This window comes from Eschrichtius robustus, chromosome 11, assembly GCF_028021215.1.
Source record: "Eschrichtius robustus isolate mEscRob2 chromosome 11, mEscRob2.pri, whole genome shotgun sequence".
Taxonomy (NCBI): Eukaryota; Metazoa; Chordata; class Mammalia; order Artiodactyla; family Eschrichtiidae; genus Eschrichtius; species Eschrichtius robustus.
This window is the reverse complement of record NC_090834.1, coordinates 34305541-34323667: the sequence shown is the minus strand read 5'-3', so window position 1 is coordinate 34323667 and position 18127 is coordinate 34305541. Positions and strand designations below refer to the sequence as shown.

The window sequence follows — 18127 nt, the reverse complement described above, 5'->3', positions numbered from 1 at the left end:
ACTGTTTGAACTTTTAAATTATGTACATGCATTACTCCTATTGTATAATAAGTTGTAAACAAAATTAAAATATGAAGGAAAAAAAGAAGATACTGCAAGCAAAAAGATGAATGCCTGATACCAACTACTGCTTAACTCTATAATCAGTACATCAAAGTCTCTTCCTTGGAACATTATGCATCTGGGGAAGTTATTCTTGAGAAATCTCTATGTATTACTGCACATAATTGGGTAGGTAAGTCATTAATCTTAGTCTGAAAGAAGTCACGAGAGTCCAGAGCAAGCCTACTAGATTTCCATGAAAAAGAAAGATAAAAAAGAAGTGCTGTGTATTCAATTCCAGCTGAGTCCATTTTCCTATTCAAACTAGAATTCACATTCATCAAGGACCCATGGGGCACTCAATGTGTGGCAGCCCCTTCATGGGCATACTGAAAGACAACAGGAACCGAGGGTCTGATGGTTGGCTTTTCTGCCCTAGGCCTACTTTTGTGGGGAGAGAGGACCTATGTTTATCTTCTACACCACCTTTTGTTTTTCTGGCTTTTCAAAAGGAACAAAAGTATAAAAAAATTGCTCAAACTTTTCTCAGTGCATGTGCATCCCGCACTGTTTATCTCTCCTAACCTCCGTTCATCATGACTTTCCCCCCTCCCGCTGCCCCCACGAACTGAAGCTAATATTCACAATTTCCTGGGTTTTCCCAGAACTCATACAACAGGCTGGTTACTCAGCCCCATTATCTCTAACCCTTAAAATGATTTAAACGTTAGATATTCCCTTAGATGTTCACATCACAATAAAGTGCAAGCAGCAGTTCTTGATCTGAATTGGAAGCATTTCATTTGGCTCCTAATTATAACTTCAGGATAGAGGCATGCTTCAGGAAAGAAAACACTAGAACAATTCCAATTTATTATTACACCTGCTGTCTTGAGAGTGCAGAGTATGAAGGTGCATAGTGGTTTAGAATCACTGTAGCATTTTAATGCTTGAAGAAATAAAACCCACCACCCACCAAAAAAAAAAAAAAAAGACCCAGAAAAATTAATGAAGTTGGCAGAATCCACATCCCTCGGCCTCCTCTTCTGGAGCCTGCTCTGTTTTTGACGTTTCAAAATACAACTCTTACATCTTAAATACTGTATTTCCACTTCATAATTTCCTATATGTGATAACATAACTGCAGTGTACAGCCACGGCTGCATGCCAGCCACATGACCTGCCTGGGCTCCTTGGACACAAGAGGCTCACTCCTGTTTCACACCTGCACTATTTATTCTTTCTGCCTGCAGCGCTCTCTCCCTGGTATACGCAGGGCTGGCTCCTCCCTGTGAGTCAGGGCTCAGCTCAGATGACCCCACCTCAGAGAGGTCCTCCCTGACCACCCAGTCTGAAGCAGCCCTTCCTCAGTCATTCTCTACCACATTACCCTGTTTATGTATCTACATATTTATATTACCTTGTTTATTTCTAAAAATCACAATCTGAAATCATCTTCTTTAGTTGTTTATCTCCTTATAGTCTGTCTCTCCCCACCTGATTATAAACTTTTTGAGAGCAGGGACTAATCTGTCTTATTTATCACTGTATGCCTTGTGCCTAAAACAGTGAATAGTAAAGTGGGCAATCAAAACAAACATCTGTTCACTCTATAACTGAACATAATATTGCATGATTTCCCACTCTACATTCCTTGAGACAAAACCTGATGATGTTAAAAATTACCAGCAATTTTCAAATGCAATCTCAAAAACATGAGTTGAACACAATAAACAGTCTTTGAGGAGTTGAAGCAGTTCCTTAAGTACAAATTAATCCTTCAGAGTTGTCAGGGAAATTCTTTCCTACGTCAACTCTCTAGTTAGAAACAAGTATCAATATCTATACCTTCATGTCTGTCTGTCTGTCTATCTAACACCATTTGCATCTGAAGCAACCTGTCAGGCCAACTGGTTCCTGTCTTATAGCAGCTTACAACCTAACAGGAAGTTTCCATCTAATGTTTCTTTCACACATAAAACATTTTACCCAAAGTGAATAAAAGAAGGTAGTAAGGAATATGGGATTATATACCTGAAGTAAAATTCTATCTACTTCAGTAAGACTTTTAGTGTTTCCACTGGGGGTAAAAATTGGAATAATTACTTGAGTAAGCTGTTCCCAAATTTCGGCTGCCCTCTTCTGCAGAAATCTAACCTCCAAATCAGGTCCATCTGTTCAAAATTGCTATGGTCCTGCCAGGTCTGTGGATAAAGCCAACCCTACTAGAGTAGCCCAAGTGACGGTACCAAGGATGGGTTACCAAGCCAAAGGTAATTGTGTATGGATAGAATATTAGGGAAGATCAACTGCTTTGAATCTGGTTTTGTAAAATTATGCCCAAGAACAGAGCTTCAGACTGGACGGTGGTACCCTTAACCTCTGAGATTCCCCTTTTGGGGAAAGCATTGATGCTAACTGACTGAGGAGAAGGCAGTATCCTGAATGATACTGAGCTGTTGCTCTGAGACCTACTGTCCATTCTAGACCATGTTACATCTCCTTGTATCCTTGCCCAAACCCCTTTTATGAAAAATAATCTGGGCATGTGCCTTCCTTGCACCATGAAGAATAAACCCATCCATCCACAGACCCTAAATTATAAGCCCCTGACTGTACATGAAATGGAGGAAATTATTTTCTCTATAAGCTTATAAATCATCAAACAAGTCCCTGCACAAAAGAATGTCAAAAGTATGTCCGTCTTCAAATAATGATTAGAGCATATTAAAAAAATAGAACTGTTACATATAATTCGGTGGTACAGTTAGAAAGTAACCTTAATTCCTGTTTCTTTGACCTCAAGTATCTATCTTACTCTATAAACAAACAAACAAAAAAATCCAGCTATGATAGTGGGTAAGATTGGAGCATGGACCAGTCTTGTCTGAAAAACATATATAATGGTTCTTTGATAAGTTAAATCAGCAACTACAAAATATGTACTTGGTTCCACAATTCAGTTCAACCAACATGTGTGCATACCTACTACACGTACCAGGCATAGTGTTAGGTGCCAGGATGAATAAATCATAAATACCACTCATAGAACTTAGACAGAGACCAGAAAAACAAACAAAATAGAGAAAAACTGGATTTGTTGAATCCAATGTGGTGAGTCCTACAAAAGCAATAGGCACCGATGTTGTAGTATTAATGGCTGTCTCCACTTTTCCCAACAGCACATTCCTGGAATACACATCATACAGGATTCCCCAAAGACGCTGTTTTCCTTTCGGGATTGGTGCCAAATAAACTGTGCTAAATTGCATCCAATAAATTGGCAAACGGTATGTCCAAAAGACAACCTTTCAACGATTAGAACTGTGTTACTACAAAAGAGAAAATAGAGGATATAAAAGGAATAAAACAGTTATGGAAAATGTTACACAATGAACAAAATATTCTTATAATAGCTGTATTATCTGGTCTCTTCAGAAAAATATTTTGAGGCAATGCTTTTTCTCCCCTCAGAATAAATTTCCCTGTGCTAGAAGGGGTATTTGAAATCATCTCACTGACTCTGAAGCTGTTCTCAAAGTACTGAATTGATCTTTAATGATCATTCAGAAAATTATTCAAGAAAAATATTATTCAAGAAAAATAACTTAGTATGATCAGATTGTCATAATTAACCTAAATATGATTGTTACAAACAAGTAAATTAAATAGATGTACACAGAATAAAAAGTTTTTGGGTAAACTTTTAAAATAGTTTCCCTAAATCTTTTGGTAATCTGGAACCTTAAAGTTTCACTAAGTTCAGTTAAATAATGAGTTAAGTTAAATTCATTGAATACCTGAATCATTTCCAAATAAGATAAAACACTGAAACACTAAATACTGAACCCAGGTTTATCCACTTTGGGCTTTCTTTTATAGAGTTACTAAAGATATTTAGTTCTCTTAGTAAATACTCTTTGTACCATGCTAAAAAACTGTACTATGAGAAAGCATATGTTTCTAGAAATTATGAAATGTATTCATAAACTGACCAATCTAAAGAATGCTGGTCTAACAGTTCAGTTCTTTTTCTTACTTTCACTAGAAATTAAGGTTACTTAGTGTTAAAAATTTTAATGCTTCAACATGATTAAAGCTACTAGAAATAATAAGGGAAACATCTCCATATGCAAGAAAACTAGGATGTGTGTTTTTGGTAAAAGAAGGTATGAGAGATGTGTTTTTGTTGAGAGAAAAGAAAGTAATTTGTCCTAAAGTGACGCTTGTTATTTCAGAAAGGGAAAGAGGAAAAAACACAGAACAAAATCTGAAGGGATATTAAGAAAGTTGTAGGAGGTTTGTGGAAAGAGAATCTTGGAAAAGAAGTTTTATGTGTGATCAAGCTGGATAAGATTGAACAAATTTGTCCTAAGGGTTTAAAAAAATAACCTTTAATATCAATAGTGTACTTATGTAAAACTGGAACTTAATTTTCTTTCATCTACTAAAAGAACAAAGTTTGCTTGGACTATTGATCTGCTCCTGATAAGATTCTGTGAAAGGTTTATTCTTATCTTTTAAGTAACCTGCTTAGAAAGCAAAGATTTTGTGTTTTATCAAAATTATTTCCTGTGCTTCATGTTATCTTAATCAGGTCTTTGATTACTTGGGAAAACAGAGTCTTCTCAATTTTAAAAGAACTAAGTTTTGCTCAGAACTATGTAAACTTTTTAGATAATAAAGTATTGCTTTATAATAATCTGTGATTTCATTTAGTCAAGTGTCAAAAACCTTTTGATAATTTTGACAAACTTTCCAAAAATCAAATTCTAAATAATGTCTTTTTGACCTGAACGTAACCCTGGGAATTTCCAGAGCTCCTACAACATCTCAAAAGATTTGTTCTCTCTCTTTACAAAGAGATATTAAACTAATTAGGCTTATTTGGCATGTTAAATTACATGGGAAGCATTGTCAAATAAACTATAATAAACCTTTTTAAGTTATATTGCATGGGTGAATGTTATTAACATAAATGTTCTAGAAATTGTATAAAATTCTGATATGTCCTGGTATGATGTTATCAGTCATAATTCTAGTTAGTATCCTAAAATGTGTGTCACAAAAATAACCATACTTTAGTAGAGCAATCTTTTCATAGTGCACTCCTGGGAGATGAAGGCCTCAAACACCACACACTGCAGCCTGGAGATTTCATCTATTGGAAAAGACATCTCTAGAAACACTCCTTTCAACCCCACTAGAAAGGCCTCTATCAGGCACTGTTAACCAACCCTTGTGTTGCCAAACTTCAAAAAAATAGACTCGGATTTAACACATCACATCTCAAGAAAGCATCAAACACTGACTGGACCGGTACACCAACTGGTGATCTGAAAATAAAGATTTACAGGAATTGAAGCAGATGACACCTGAAGGAGACAGCTCTTCCAAGATGACTGAACCAGGCCTGTACAGGTATACACCTTTTTCTCCCCTTCTTTCTTGAAAAGACAATTCTCTTATCTGCATTTCCCAATCTATTGCAAAAGGGGAAACCTCTCTGACTGCTGGATGTCACTAGATACTCCAAACTGTTCATGATGTTGGAAATCCATCGTTTTTACCTGTAACTAATTTCTCATTAGTCCCAAATGCCACTGTCAATTATACCTACAAGCCTACAGGTGTTACCTATTTGGTTAGGCTGTTACATGCAGGTGTTCCCATGCCTTGTTTCAATCTTTCTCCAACCATAACAATTGTACGACCAATTGTACGACCTTAACTCTCCCACACCCTTTTCCTTATTAAAATACCATCTGTTTTCCTACACCCAAGGGAAATACAAGTGGGCAAACTTCTCTTTGCAAGGTTTTTAGAAAAGACACCTTTAGGCTCGGATAGTACCTTACAGAATGTCATCCCAATTCCTCTGACCCTTGGCTTGAAAAGGTCAATCAGGAAATTCTAGCTAATGAAGAACCAGACCTTAGATGGAGTTCTCTGCTCCACCTGGTTTTATCTTTTTCTCTAGTGGATGACATTTCTCACGGGTATATGAATGTTTAGATAGATGGTGAACTGGAGGCCAATGCTTATTGGGACATTTAACTGTCAACATTTGTAACAAATCAGAAGCCTCCCATTGGTTCTCCCCATTAAACTTCCATGGCTGCCTTAAACAGGAACTTCCAGGAAGCACACATGACTCTGGGTTTGCCTCCATAGGGAGAGCCCTTCTCCCATGGGTTGGGGTAAGAACCAGGGAATGCATAATCAAAAATCTCTCCCTAACATTAGGAGAGCTAGCCAACTCCACAGCCAAGGCAGTAGCTGCCTAACAATAATCACATGACTCGTTGGCTAAGGTAGTTTTGGACAATCATATAGCCTTTGTTTGTCTACTTGCTGAACAAGGAGGCATTTGTGTAATAGCAAATACCCCCTGTCACATATGGATTAATGCCTCTGGGAAGACAGAAATTCAACTGCAGAAGATCAGGGAGCAAGTGTACTGGTTACAAGGAATTTCACCTGACTCTCTCCATGGTCCTTTGATTTGTTCAGCTGGCTACCTTCGGGTCTAGGGTTATGGTTTAGAATCATCAAACAACTTGGATTTGTCCTGTTACTTTTTATTGTTTTGCATAATTATTTTTCAACTTTGTACTGGTTGCCTGTCAAATCTCTGTAGAGGTTTTGCATCAAATAGAGAAAATTCTAACTCAATACTCTTAGATGATCTCCAAATGCTATGACCTTGATAAGATATAAACTTTACATGAGAAGTGTCTGAGAGTTCTCCCTCCTACCTTTCCCTGTTACTCAAATGTAGCTTCAACAGTTTCCAACTTGTGCATTTTCCCTCCAACGTGGGATATGACAACCAGGAAAGGACCTTCCTCAAACCAAGGAACAGAATCACCAAAACCTGACTCTTGATCAGTGATGCTTCTGAGGAAAGATCTTGATCAACAGGGGGAAATGTGAAAATAAATAAACTCTCATTTAAAAATGAAGTTGAGAAGCCCTGAAGGGAGAGCTCTCATACACTACCTCTCACTGCCAGTTGCAGACCCAGCAGGAAGAAGCTTACTTTACATGCCGCAGAAGAAGGAAGAAAGATTTTCTCCTTGCCCAGCAACAGCCCAGCCCATGAGAAACCACCACATCCAGCCAATGAGAAGCTGCTATCACCCTGCACTCCTGCTCTCCTCCAACGAACTTCTGTTTGAAGCAGGCCCTCCCAACTTCCTCCCTTCCTCTATAAAAGCATGCTTCTCTCCTTTGTTCTCCAGACTTGCCTATGATTCACCATATATTGCTTGTCCTGAATTACAATTAGTCTGCTGTTCCCAAATGAACTCATTTTGCTGGTAAAATAACTGGCTATTTAGTTTTTAAGGTTGACACACCATACACAAAAATAAATTCAAAATGGTAAAGACTTGAACAAAAGACCTGAAAACATAAAACTCCTAGAACAAAACATAGGTGGTAAGCTCCTTGACAGTGATGTTGGCATGGTAATGACTTTTTTGAATCTGACACCAAAAGCAAAAGCAACAAAAGCAAAAATAAAGAAGTGGGACTGCATCAAACTAAAAAGCTTCTGCATAGCAAAGGAAACCATCAGCAAAATGAAAAGGCAATCTATTGAATGGGAGGAAATATTTGCAAATGATATATCCAATACGGGGTTAATGTCCAAAATATATAAAGAGCCCATACAACTCAACATCAAAAAACAATCAAATTAAAAATGGGCAGAAGATCTAAATAAACATTTTCTCAAGGAAGACATAAAGATGGCCTACAGGTACATGGAAAGATACTCTACTTCATTAATCATCAGGGAAATGCAAATCAAAACCATAATGAGATATCACATCATACCTGTTAGAACGCCTATTACCAAAAAGACGAGAAATAACTACTGTTGTGAAGGATATGGACAAAAGGGAACCCTTATGCACTGTTGGTGGCAACATAAATTGATGCAACCACTATGGAAAACAGTATGGAGATTCCTCAAAAAATTAAAAATAGAACTATCGTATGTTCAGTTACCACTTCTCACTATTTATCTGACGTAAACAGAAACACTAACTCAAAAAGATATGCAAACCCCCACGTTCATTTCACATTACTTACAATAGCCAAGATATGAAACAATCTAAGTGTCTATTGATAGGTGAATGGATAAAGAAATTGTGGTATATATACACAATGGTCTATTATTCAGCCATATAAAAGAAGGAAATCTTGCCATTTGTGACAAATATGGATGGACTGTGAGGGCATAATGCTAAGTGAAATAAGTCAGACAGAGAAAGACAAATACTGTATAATATCGCTTATATGTGGAATTCAAAAAATAAACAAAACAAGCTCATAGATACAGAGAACAAATCAGTGGCTGCCAGAGGTTGAGGATGGGGGCATGAGAGTAAAGGGTGAACTGTGCTTTATTTTTAGTCTGTTTAAATAAATTGAAATTTTAAAAATGAAAAAAAAAAGGCCAATAGGAAAAGACACCGAACAACTGAATAAAGTATTTAAAAACAAAAAACCACTCCCACAACTGCCCAATAATAATCACAAGTACATTTAGGGTAATCTATCTAGTCATTTTTTTCCAATTGAAAATTTTTCTGTAGAATTACTGTAACTAGAATAAAAGTATATTCTGACTATGTACAGCAGAAATAATAAAAAGCAAGCCCAGAGGAAACTGAGAGTATGAACTACATGGAGCATTAGGAAACCCACAACAATAAAAATCCATGACAAATACAAGAAGAGGATTTTTACGCTTGTCAACATATATGTACCTAAAATAGGAGCACCCAAATACATGAAACAAATACTAACAGACATAAAGGGAGAAAGAGATGGAAATACAATAATAGTAGGAGATTTTAACACCCTACTCACATAAATGGACAGATCTTCTAGACAGAAAATCAATGGCAACAAAGATCCAAAGGATACAATAGAACGGTTAGACTTAATTGATATTTTCAGGACATTACATCCAAAAAAACCAGAATACACATTGTTTTCAAGTGCACATGGAACATTCTCTAGGACTGACCACATACTAGGGCACAAAACAAACCCCAACAAATTTAAGAGTATAGAAATTATTTCAAGCATCTTCTCTGACCACGACATGAAACTAGAAATCAACCACAAGAAAAGATATATGAAAAAAACCTGATTATATGGAAACTAAACAAAATGCTACTAAGAAACCAATGGGTCAACATGGAAATCAAAAAGGAAATTTAAAAATACCTTAAGAAAAGTGACAATGAAAACACAACCATACAGAATCTATGGGATGCAGCAAAAGCAGTTCTTAAGAGGGAAGTTCATAGTGATACAGGCCTTCAAGAAACAAGAAAAAAATCTCAAAAAATAACCTAACCTATCACCTAAAAGAATCAAAAAAAGGAAGAACAAACAAAACCTAAAGTCAGCAGAAGGAAGGAAATAATAAAGCTCAGAGAGGAAATAAATAAAATTGAGATAAAAAACAATAGAAAAAATCAATAAAACCAAGACCTAGAAAAAAAGACAGAACCCAAATAAAATAAGAAATGAAATAGGATAAATATCAACTGATACCACAGACATGCAAAAAACCATAAGAGAATACTATGAACAATTATATGACAACAAATTTGACAAACTAGAAGAAATGGACAACTTTCTAGAAGCATACAGCCTACCACAAATGAATCAAAAAGAAATAGATAATTTGAACAGAGCGACCACTAGAAGTGAAATAGAACCTGTAATAAAAAAAGAACTCCCTACAAACAAAAGTCCAGGACCAGATGGCTTCACAGGTGAATTCTACCAAACATACATAGAAGAAATTTTACTGATACTTCTCGAACTCTTCCAAAAGACTGTTGAGGCAACACCCCCAAAGACATTCTATGAAGCCAGCATCACGCTGATACTAAAACCAGACAAAGATACCACCAAAAAAGAAAAGTACAGGCCAATATCTTTGACGAACGTAGATGCAAAAGTTCTCAACAAAATACTAGCAAACTGAATCCAACAACACATAAAAAAGATCATATACTATGACCAAGTGGGATTCATCCTAGGTTCACAAGGAAGGTTCAACACATGCAAATTTATCAATGTGATACACCATATCAACAAAAGAAAAGACAAAAACCACATGATAACCTCAATAGACACAGAAAAAGCATTTGACAAAATTCAACATTCATTCATGATAAAAACTCTACCAAAATGGGTATAGAGGGAACATATCTCAATATAATAAAAGCCATTTATGACAAACCCACAGCCAATATAATACTTAATGGTGAAAAGCTGAAAGCCCTGCTAAATTCTGGAACAAGACAAGGATGCCCACTCTCACCACTTCTATTCAAAATAGTACTAAAAGTTCTAGCCACAGCAATCAGACAAGAAAAAGAAATAAAAGATATCCAAATTGGAAGGGAAGAGGTAAAACTGTCACTATATACAGTTGACATGATACTATATATAGAAAACCCTGATGATGCCACACAAAAACTATTGGAACTGATAAATAAATTCAGCAAGGTAGCAGGATACAAGATTAACATACAGAAATCACTTGCATGTCTTTACACTAACAATGAAATAGCAGAAAGGGAATGTAAAAAAAATTACTTTTCAAAATCACACCAAAAAAAAAAAAAAAACTTAGGAATAAACCTGACCAAGGAGCTGAAAGGCTTATATGCTGAGAACTATAAAACATTAATAAAGGAAATTAAAGATGATTCAAAGAAATGGAAAGATATCCCATGCTCTACTACCCAAAGCAATCTACAGATTTAATGTGATCCCTATCATATTACCCATGACATTTTTCACAGAACTAGAATAAATAATCCTAAAATTTATACAGAACATAAAAGACCCAGAATTGCCAAAGCAATCCTGAGGAAAAAGAACAAAGCAGGAAGCACAACCCTCCCAGACAATACTACAAGGGTACAGTAATCAAAACAGCATGGTATTGGCACAAAAACAGACATAGGGATCAATGGAACAAAATAGAGAGCCCAGAAATAAATCCACACCCCTACAGTCAATTAATCTTCAACAAAGGAGGCAAGAATATAAAATGGGAAAAAGTCTTTTCAGCAAGTGTTGCTGGGAAAGTTGGACAGCTGCATGTAAATCAATGAAGTTAAAACACACCCTCACGCCATGCACAAAAGTAAACTCAAAATGGCTTAAAGACTTAGATATAAGACATGACACCATAAAACTCCTAGAAGAGATCATAGGCAAAACATTTCTGATATAAATCATACCAATGTTTTCTTAGGTCAGTCTCCCAAGGCAACAGAAATAAAAACAAAAACAAACAAATGGGACCAAATCAAATTTATAAGCTTTTTCACTGCAAAGGAAACCATAAAAAAATGAAAAAACAATATACAGAACGGGAGAAAATATTTGCAAAAGATGCGACCAACAAGGGCTTAATTTCCAAAATATACAAACAGCTCATAAAACCCAACAACCAAAAAGCAGACAACCCAATCGAAGACCTAAAGAGGCGTTTCTCCAAAGAAGACATACAGATGGCCAACAGCACATGAAAAGATGCTCAACATCTCTAATTATTAGAAGAATGCAAATCAAAACTACAATGAGGTACCACCTCACACCAGTCAGAATGGCCATCATTAAACAGTCTACAAATAACAAATGCTGGAGAGGGTGTGGAGAAAAGGGAACCCTCCTACACTGTTGGTAGGAATGTAAGTTGGTGCAGCCACTATGGAAAACAGTATGGAGTTTCCTCAGAAAACTAAAAATAGAATTACCATGTGATCCAGCAATCCCACTCCTGGGCATATATCTGGACAAAAGTATAATTCAAAAAGACACATGCATCCCTTTGTTCATAGCAGCACTATTCACAATAGCCAAGACATGGAAACAACCTAAATGTCATCGACAGATGAATGGATAAAGAAGATGTGGTATATATATACAATAAAACACTACTCAGCCATAAAAAAGATTGAAATAATGCCATTTGCAGCAACATGGATGCAACTAGAGACTATCACACTAAGTTTAGTAAGTCAGAAAGAAAGTCATTTGATGTCACTTATATGTGGAATCTAAAATATGGCACAAATAAACCTATCTATGAAACAGAAGCAGACTCACGGACATATAGAACAGACTTGTGGTTGCCAAGGGGGTGGGGGCTGTGGGGAAGGGATGGACTGGGAATTTGGGGTTAGTAGATGTAAACTATTACATACAGAATGGATAAGCAACAAGGCCCTACTACATAGCACAGGGAACTATATTCAATATTCTGGAATAAACCATAATGGAAAAGAATATAAAAAAGAATGTGTATATATGTATAACTGAATCACTTTGCTGTATAGCAGAAATTCACAGAACATTGTAAATCAACTATATTTCACCAAAAAAATTAATTAAAAAAAAACTCCATGACATTGCACAACAATATGAATGTACTTAATGCCACTGGGCTGTACACTTAAAAATGGTTAACATTGTAAATTTTATGTTATGTGTATTTTTCTACAATGACATAAAACAAAAAACAAACAAAAACTCCAAGAAGTAAGGGCTTGGTCCATTTTGTAATGTGTCCTTACATTAGGGCACTCAATAAATATTTGTTGAATAAAAGTAGAGAAAATGGGTCCAGTGATAGGATTTGCATGCCTTTTTCTAGTTTCTACCTCTGTCAACTCTTAATAACAAGGACAGTAAGAAGAAAAACTAAATACTGCTTACAAGAAACATGCCTTGATGGTTTACTATTTATAACATCAGCCTGGTTCCTATCTTTCCATGCTAATGAACTCAGAAAATCAAGAAAGAAATCCATTTGTCCCAAACTAAAAGCACAAGAAAAGTGCTTGAGCATCTTTTTGGGACTTTCCTGGTGGTTAAGAATCCACCTTCCAATGCAGGGAATGCGGGTTCGATCCCTGGCTGGGGAACTAAGATCCCACATGCCGTGGGGCAACCCACGTGCTGCAACTAGAGAGGAGCCGGCAAGGTGCAAAGAAGACCCAGTGCAGCCAAAAAATTAAAAAAGGGCCTCATCTATTGTTTCAATAGGGAAGCAAGAGGGTGGGTTGAAATCTAACTGATGGGTGAAATATAAGTAGGGTCTCCCTGGAGTCCACCAAGGCAAATTAAGGCTGCTGTGGCTGACCAGCTTAGCGTGACTTGTTCTACCAGCAAGATCAGCAGACTTACATATTCATAGTACATATCTATAGGCAGAGCGCAAAATGTCATACCTAAAAATGTGCTTCAGAACTCAGTAATAAATTCCTGTATGCTTTTAGTTTTAGAATTTATTCACATCTTTGCTAAACTGAGAAAGACTATTAATCCAGTGAACTATCATTTACTGATGCCCACTAAGGGCAGCCCTTGATGGTAGGCTTTAGGGATTCATGAATGAACAAATCATGGTTAAGACAGGTCAGTGTACCAGCTTACATGTACTTGACTAGCTGATATTACTTTATGTATACTAGACAGATAATCCGTTTCCTAACCTTTTTAAACTCACCTATTGGGTTATCATTGGAGTCTTCCACAGACATAGGATTCTTCTTACCTGGAGATCCTATAAAAACAAAGAAATATCCTGTGATGAAAGGACATTTAATATTTAACTAAGAACACTGGCAATATGTTTCTTTCTGTCTCTGGGGTGGTGGTGGTGTGGGGGAAGGGTAGATTATTCCACAGGAAGTTCTACTTTTGTCACTGTTGCTATGAAATATACCTCGAAACTGTCAGTAAATCTGGGACTGTATTATTGGATTTTTCAAGACAGAAAACATATGGCTAATGTAACACTTATATAGTACTTACTATGTGCCAGCCAATGATACAATAGTTTGCCAAAGTTCATTCACCCACATGAGGACACAGTGGTTGGTGAGGAATTTTTGCTACTGACAACTCTGCTCTTCTGAGTAGAGTGGACCATCCTGGGAGGGGCCCTTACTATTAATGGGTGCCCCGAGGTCTCGTACCACCAACATACCTAACTTCATACAATGGAGAGAAGATGAAGTGGGTTAGGATTTTCATTTAAAATTGCAAGTCTTCTCAGTATAATTCTTTGAATTTTTAGCTAGTACCTTAAATTTTGGAAAAAGTTTGGAAGAATTCTATGCCCCAGTTAAGCAACTTTTCAGAGTGGGTTATTCATCTTTGGTCTTTGTATAATGGAAGATTAACACATATACTACATGGGAGGCAAGTAAGTTTATTATTGTGCACTTCTCACAAAGATAGGTTTCCCCTACCCAAAAAACCTTCAAAGTACAAAGAAAGTAAGCAATAACAACTTTGAAGGAGCTATCTTTACTGTGCGTTTCTTCCTCTTGCTGGAACCATAATCCATTTATCACAAAAGGATATAGTGTGAAGATTAAACTTGAAAAAGATCAAGGTCAGTAGACTATACACATGTATTTAGCAGCAGGTAGCAAATAATTGCCAACATTATTAAGGGCTTACTACATGCTAGGCCTCGTGGTGAGCATGTAACTTGCATTAGCTCATCTAACCCTCACAACAATTCTGTGACAGGAACACTGTTGTGCAGTGACAGAACTGAGACCCAAAGGAGGCCACCCAGCTAGTAAGTGGCAGAGTCTGGATTTGGACCAGGCTGTTTGATTCCAAAGCCTGTACTTGTGAGTGCCAAAATGGAACCATTGATTTTCTGCTATAAACCTGCTTCTGCCCCAGTGTCCCCAGTTGTTGCATTACCAGTTGTTCAACCCTAAAACCAAGAGGTCATCTTTTGATTCTTTCTTCTTCCTCACTCCACCATGCACTCTATTAGCAAATGATTTCAGTTCTACCCCCTAAAAAGATCTAGACTCTATCTACTTATCTCCATTACCACGTGCCTTCGTCTTTTGCCTAGACTGCTACGAGAGCCTCCTGTTTGTCTCCCTGCTGTTGTCACTCTTATGAGGGATGATATCCTGACAACCCATTTTTTTTTTTTTTTTTTGCTTGAGGAAGAAGGCAGAAGCAGTGTTCTTTCTAAGCTCTTTCTAGCTTTAGGACTTTTTCTCCTCTTTTCAAAAAATACTTATGAAGTATCTACTATGGGCAGGCACTGTTTCTGTGTCCTAAGAGATAAAGAATGTCATGGACAATCTAAGTACAAGGAGGCTGACGATTTACCTGACAAAATGACCAAGTATTAAAATAGAATATTGCACTAAATAGAAAAAAAGAAAGTTAAGTTCATTAAGTGGCATAGGCTCATTAAAGATTAATTTCATATCCTAACTGGCTACCCATTATGTTGGCTTTTGAAGCCTGGGAATCACTTTAGAAAGTCCCTGTTATTTGGATTCCCCCTGCAGGCTAAGAACACTTTAACGAGGGCTTGCCTATGGTTTGATAGATGTAATCTAGAGAGTCGGAAATGGCCATCTCTTAGCAACCTATTTGAACTCTTGAATGCAGCATTTCTGAAGCCACCTTAATCCTTGGACTTTTCCATTTAAGGGTCAATAAAGTCCTTCCTTTCCCCTAAGGCTGTTTAAGGTGGGTTTCTGTCACTTGCCACCAAGAGTCCTGATTAATAGCCTTCCCCACCCTTATGTCTTTCATTGCACTACCACAATCTATCCTGTTTGCTGGCTTGCTAACTTGTTCATAGTATCCCTCCTCCTTCAACTGAAGATATTTATGAAACTATGCAGCAGACTGTGAAGGATATTTTAAAAGAAGAATTTCAATAATGTTTTTATCTTCTCCCACAATATTCTGGGCAATGACAGCATTGTGGATAAAAGTATTACCTACTTGAAGAGCCAACATCACCTACTGTAGCTTAGTGGCAAAATGGTTAATTGAGAGTTTGGATTCTGGCCTCTGAAATCAAACATGTATAAGTTGTTTCACTTTGAATAAATTAGGTAACTTCTAAGCCTCAGTTTCCTCATTTATAAAATGGGGATAATACTGTGAGGATCCAATGGGATGAAGTATGGACCTCAATCAGCATAGTGTGAGGAGCACAGGAAAAGTGTCTAGTAAAAATTAGCTATATAAGCTCTAGTATGACAAAAATCACTGTACTTCATAATGACACTTTATACAGATTACACACTGCATATAACGACTAGGACAACGTTTACTTGCTCTTTTGAGACATCCTCTATAGAACCTTCCTTTACTCTAGTTTCAAGGTGACCTTATAGTCTGCAGAAATGGATTCCAGCTCACATTGGTTATACTAGTTCATGAAATCAAGGCTTTCATATAGTAGAACATTCCAAGTTTTCCAAATAGCATTAATGTCTAGTGAGACATCAAGTAACAAACAGAACAGTCAAACAGTGAGTATTAAAACAGGGCAAAAAAAATCTGTTATGAGGGCAAGAAAAGCAAGCACACTCAGTTTCTCTACTCAGTAATTCTTTAGACAAACAATAAGCAGGTATACCTTCACAAAGTAACAAATAAAAAAATGGAGACCAACTCACATAAATATTGGCATAAAATTAGCAGCAAAGTATACAGTTTAATTCCAGATAGTTCACTTTTACAATAAAATACCTCATAATATTGAAAATATGACAGACATGATTTTACTGATCATTCTTTCCTGAAACGATCTCAAAATTAGCTCTACAAAGTCAGTCTGTCACATGTGCAATTCGGCAAACAAAAAAATTCAGCAAAACAAACGAAAACTGTTATTGTCTAAGTCACCCAGATTATTCTAGCAAAAGCAGGTGTTGTGCCTGAACCGTCTGGTTTTGCAAACTGCTGGATAAAACTAATGTAATATACAGTGGATAGAATTTAAAACCAGGAAAAACTTGGGTCATTTAAACTAACTTATTCTAGTTTACTGACCATTAATCAGTGACCTGACTTCTATAAGAGTTGACAAAGAGAAAACAGAATTTACACAGCAAATCAGTTTTCACGACTTTACCCAAAAAGTTCCCAAAGGGCCAAGGGCCTAAAGGGACACCTCCACTTCCCCCAGAAGAGAAATGTCAAAATCATTTTGTTATGATTTTACTGACGACGTCGTGGACTCCTAACAATAGTGCAGCTGTGATCTTAAGGCTGCACAGCTGATATGCGCCTCGGCCCGCCTCGGCCGGTGTTTACGGTACACAAGGGGCTGGTAGCGCCCATCCACAGAAGCACGAGCATCACCTGCGCCCGGGAGAGCTGTCCGCACTCCCCGAAAGCTCCCAACCAGCTACACTAGCCCCAGAGCGTCTGGGGTCCTTAACACTATAAATAATTGGTTTGATAATACACAATTAGGCGATGAAACACCGGAAAACGCCTAAAAGGTTCCGCAACTAACTGGTAGACATGTTTGCTCAGGAATCGGTAGACATATTTTTCAATCCATCTAATCGTTTACAAAAGCAAGGTTTAGATAATCTCTAACCTCCCAGGAAAACATTAACTTCGGGGAAAGACTGTAACAACTAAGTTGAACCCCTGCTGAAGGCCCATCCTTCGGTAACTCAACAGGTTATACGCACTCCTCCAGGCCTGCGTCCGCTGCTTGCAGAAAAACCGAGGGGAAGGACCGGACCATTTCTTAAGCAGGCGGCCTTGGGGCAGCTGGGGGACTGGCCCAAGTCTCAGTTTTCCCCCTGATGGGGCCATCAGGTCACCTCCAGGTCTGCCCCGTGCGTTTGGCCTAAGAGTTGCAGAACTTTCTGCACAACCAGATCCAACTTGGAAACTCCCGATGGGCAGCGCAACTCCTCCCGGGGCCGGGGCTGGCGATCCCCGCAGCCACTTACCCTCCGGGTCTGTGCTGTCGGCGATGATCTTCAGCAGCGCTACCCCCACCACGACCCCCAGGGCCAGCACAGCCAAGATACCTCGCGAGCCGAGTCCCATTGTTCCGAGGCAGGACGCGGAAGCCTCGTGGGTTCCCGAGGAGGTGGCGGCTGCGCTGGTTAGAGCTGTGCCTTGGCGCACCCGAGCCCGCCCTGCGTCCCCTTCCGCCGCGCACGCCTCGCCTCCCACCGCCTGCCCCCCAAAGACCAAATAGGGCGCGAGAGCCTGGCCT

General features: G+C 37.9%; 1 protein-coding gene across 1 annotated transcript in view; it reads right to left on the bottom strand.

Annotated features, from left to right (window-relative positions):
- Window positions 1–18102, bottom strand: part of TMEM123 (transmembrane protein 123) — a 78420-nt gene extending 60318 nt beyond the window's left edge. Inside the window, exons 1-2 of the mRNA XM_068555149.1 lie at window positions 17856–18102; window positions 13604–13660 (exon numbers count right to left, since the gene is read on the bottom strand). Coding sequence (XP_068411250.1) covers window positions 13604–13660; window positions 17856–17955 — 157 coding nt within the window. The 5' untranslated portion in view covers window positions 17956–18102. The remainder of the gene's footprint in view (window positions 1–13603; window positions 13661–17855) is intronic.
- Window positions 18103–18127: the final 25 nt, after the last annotated feature.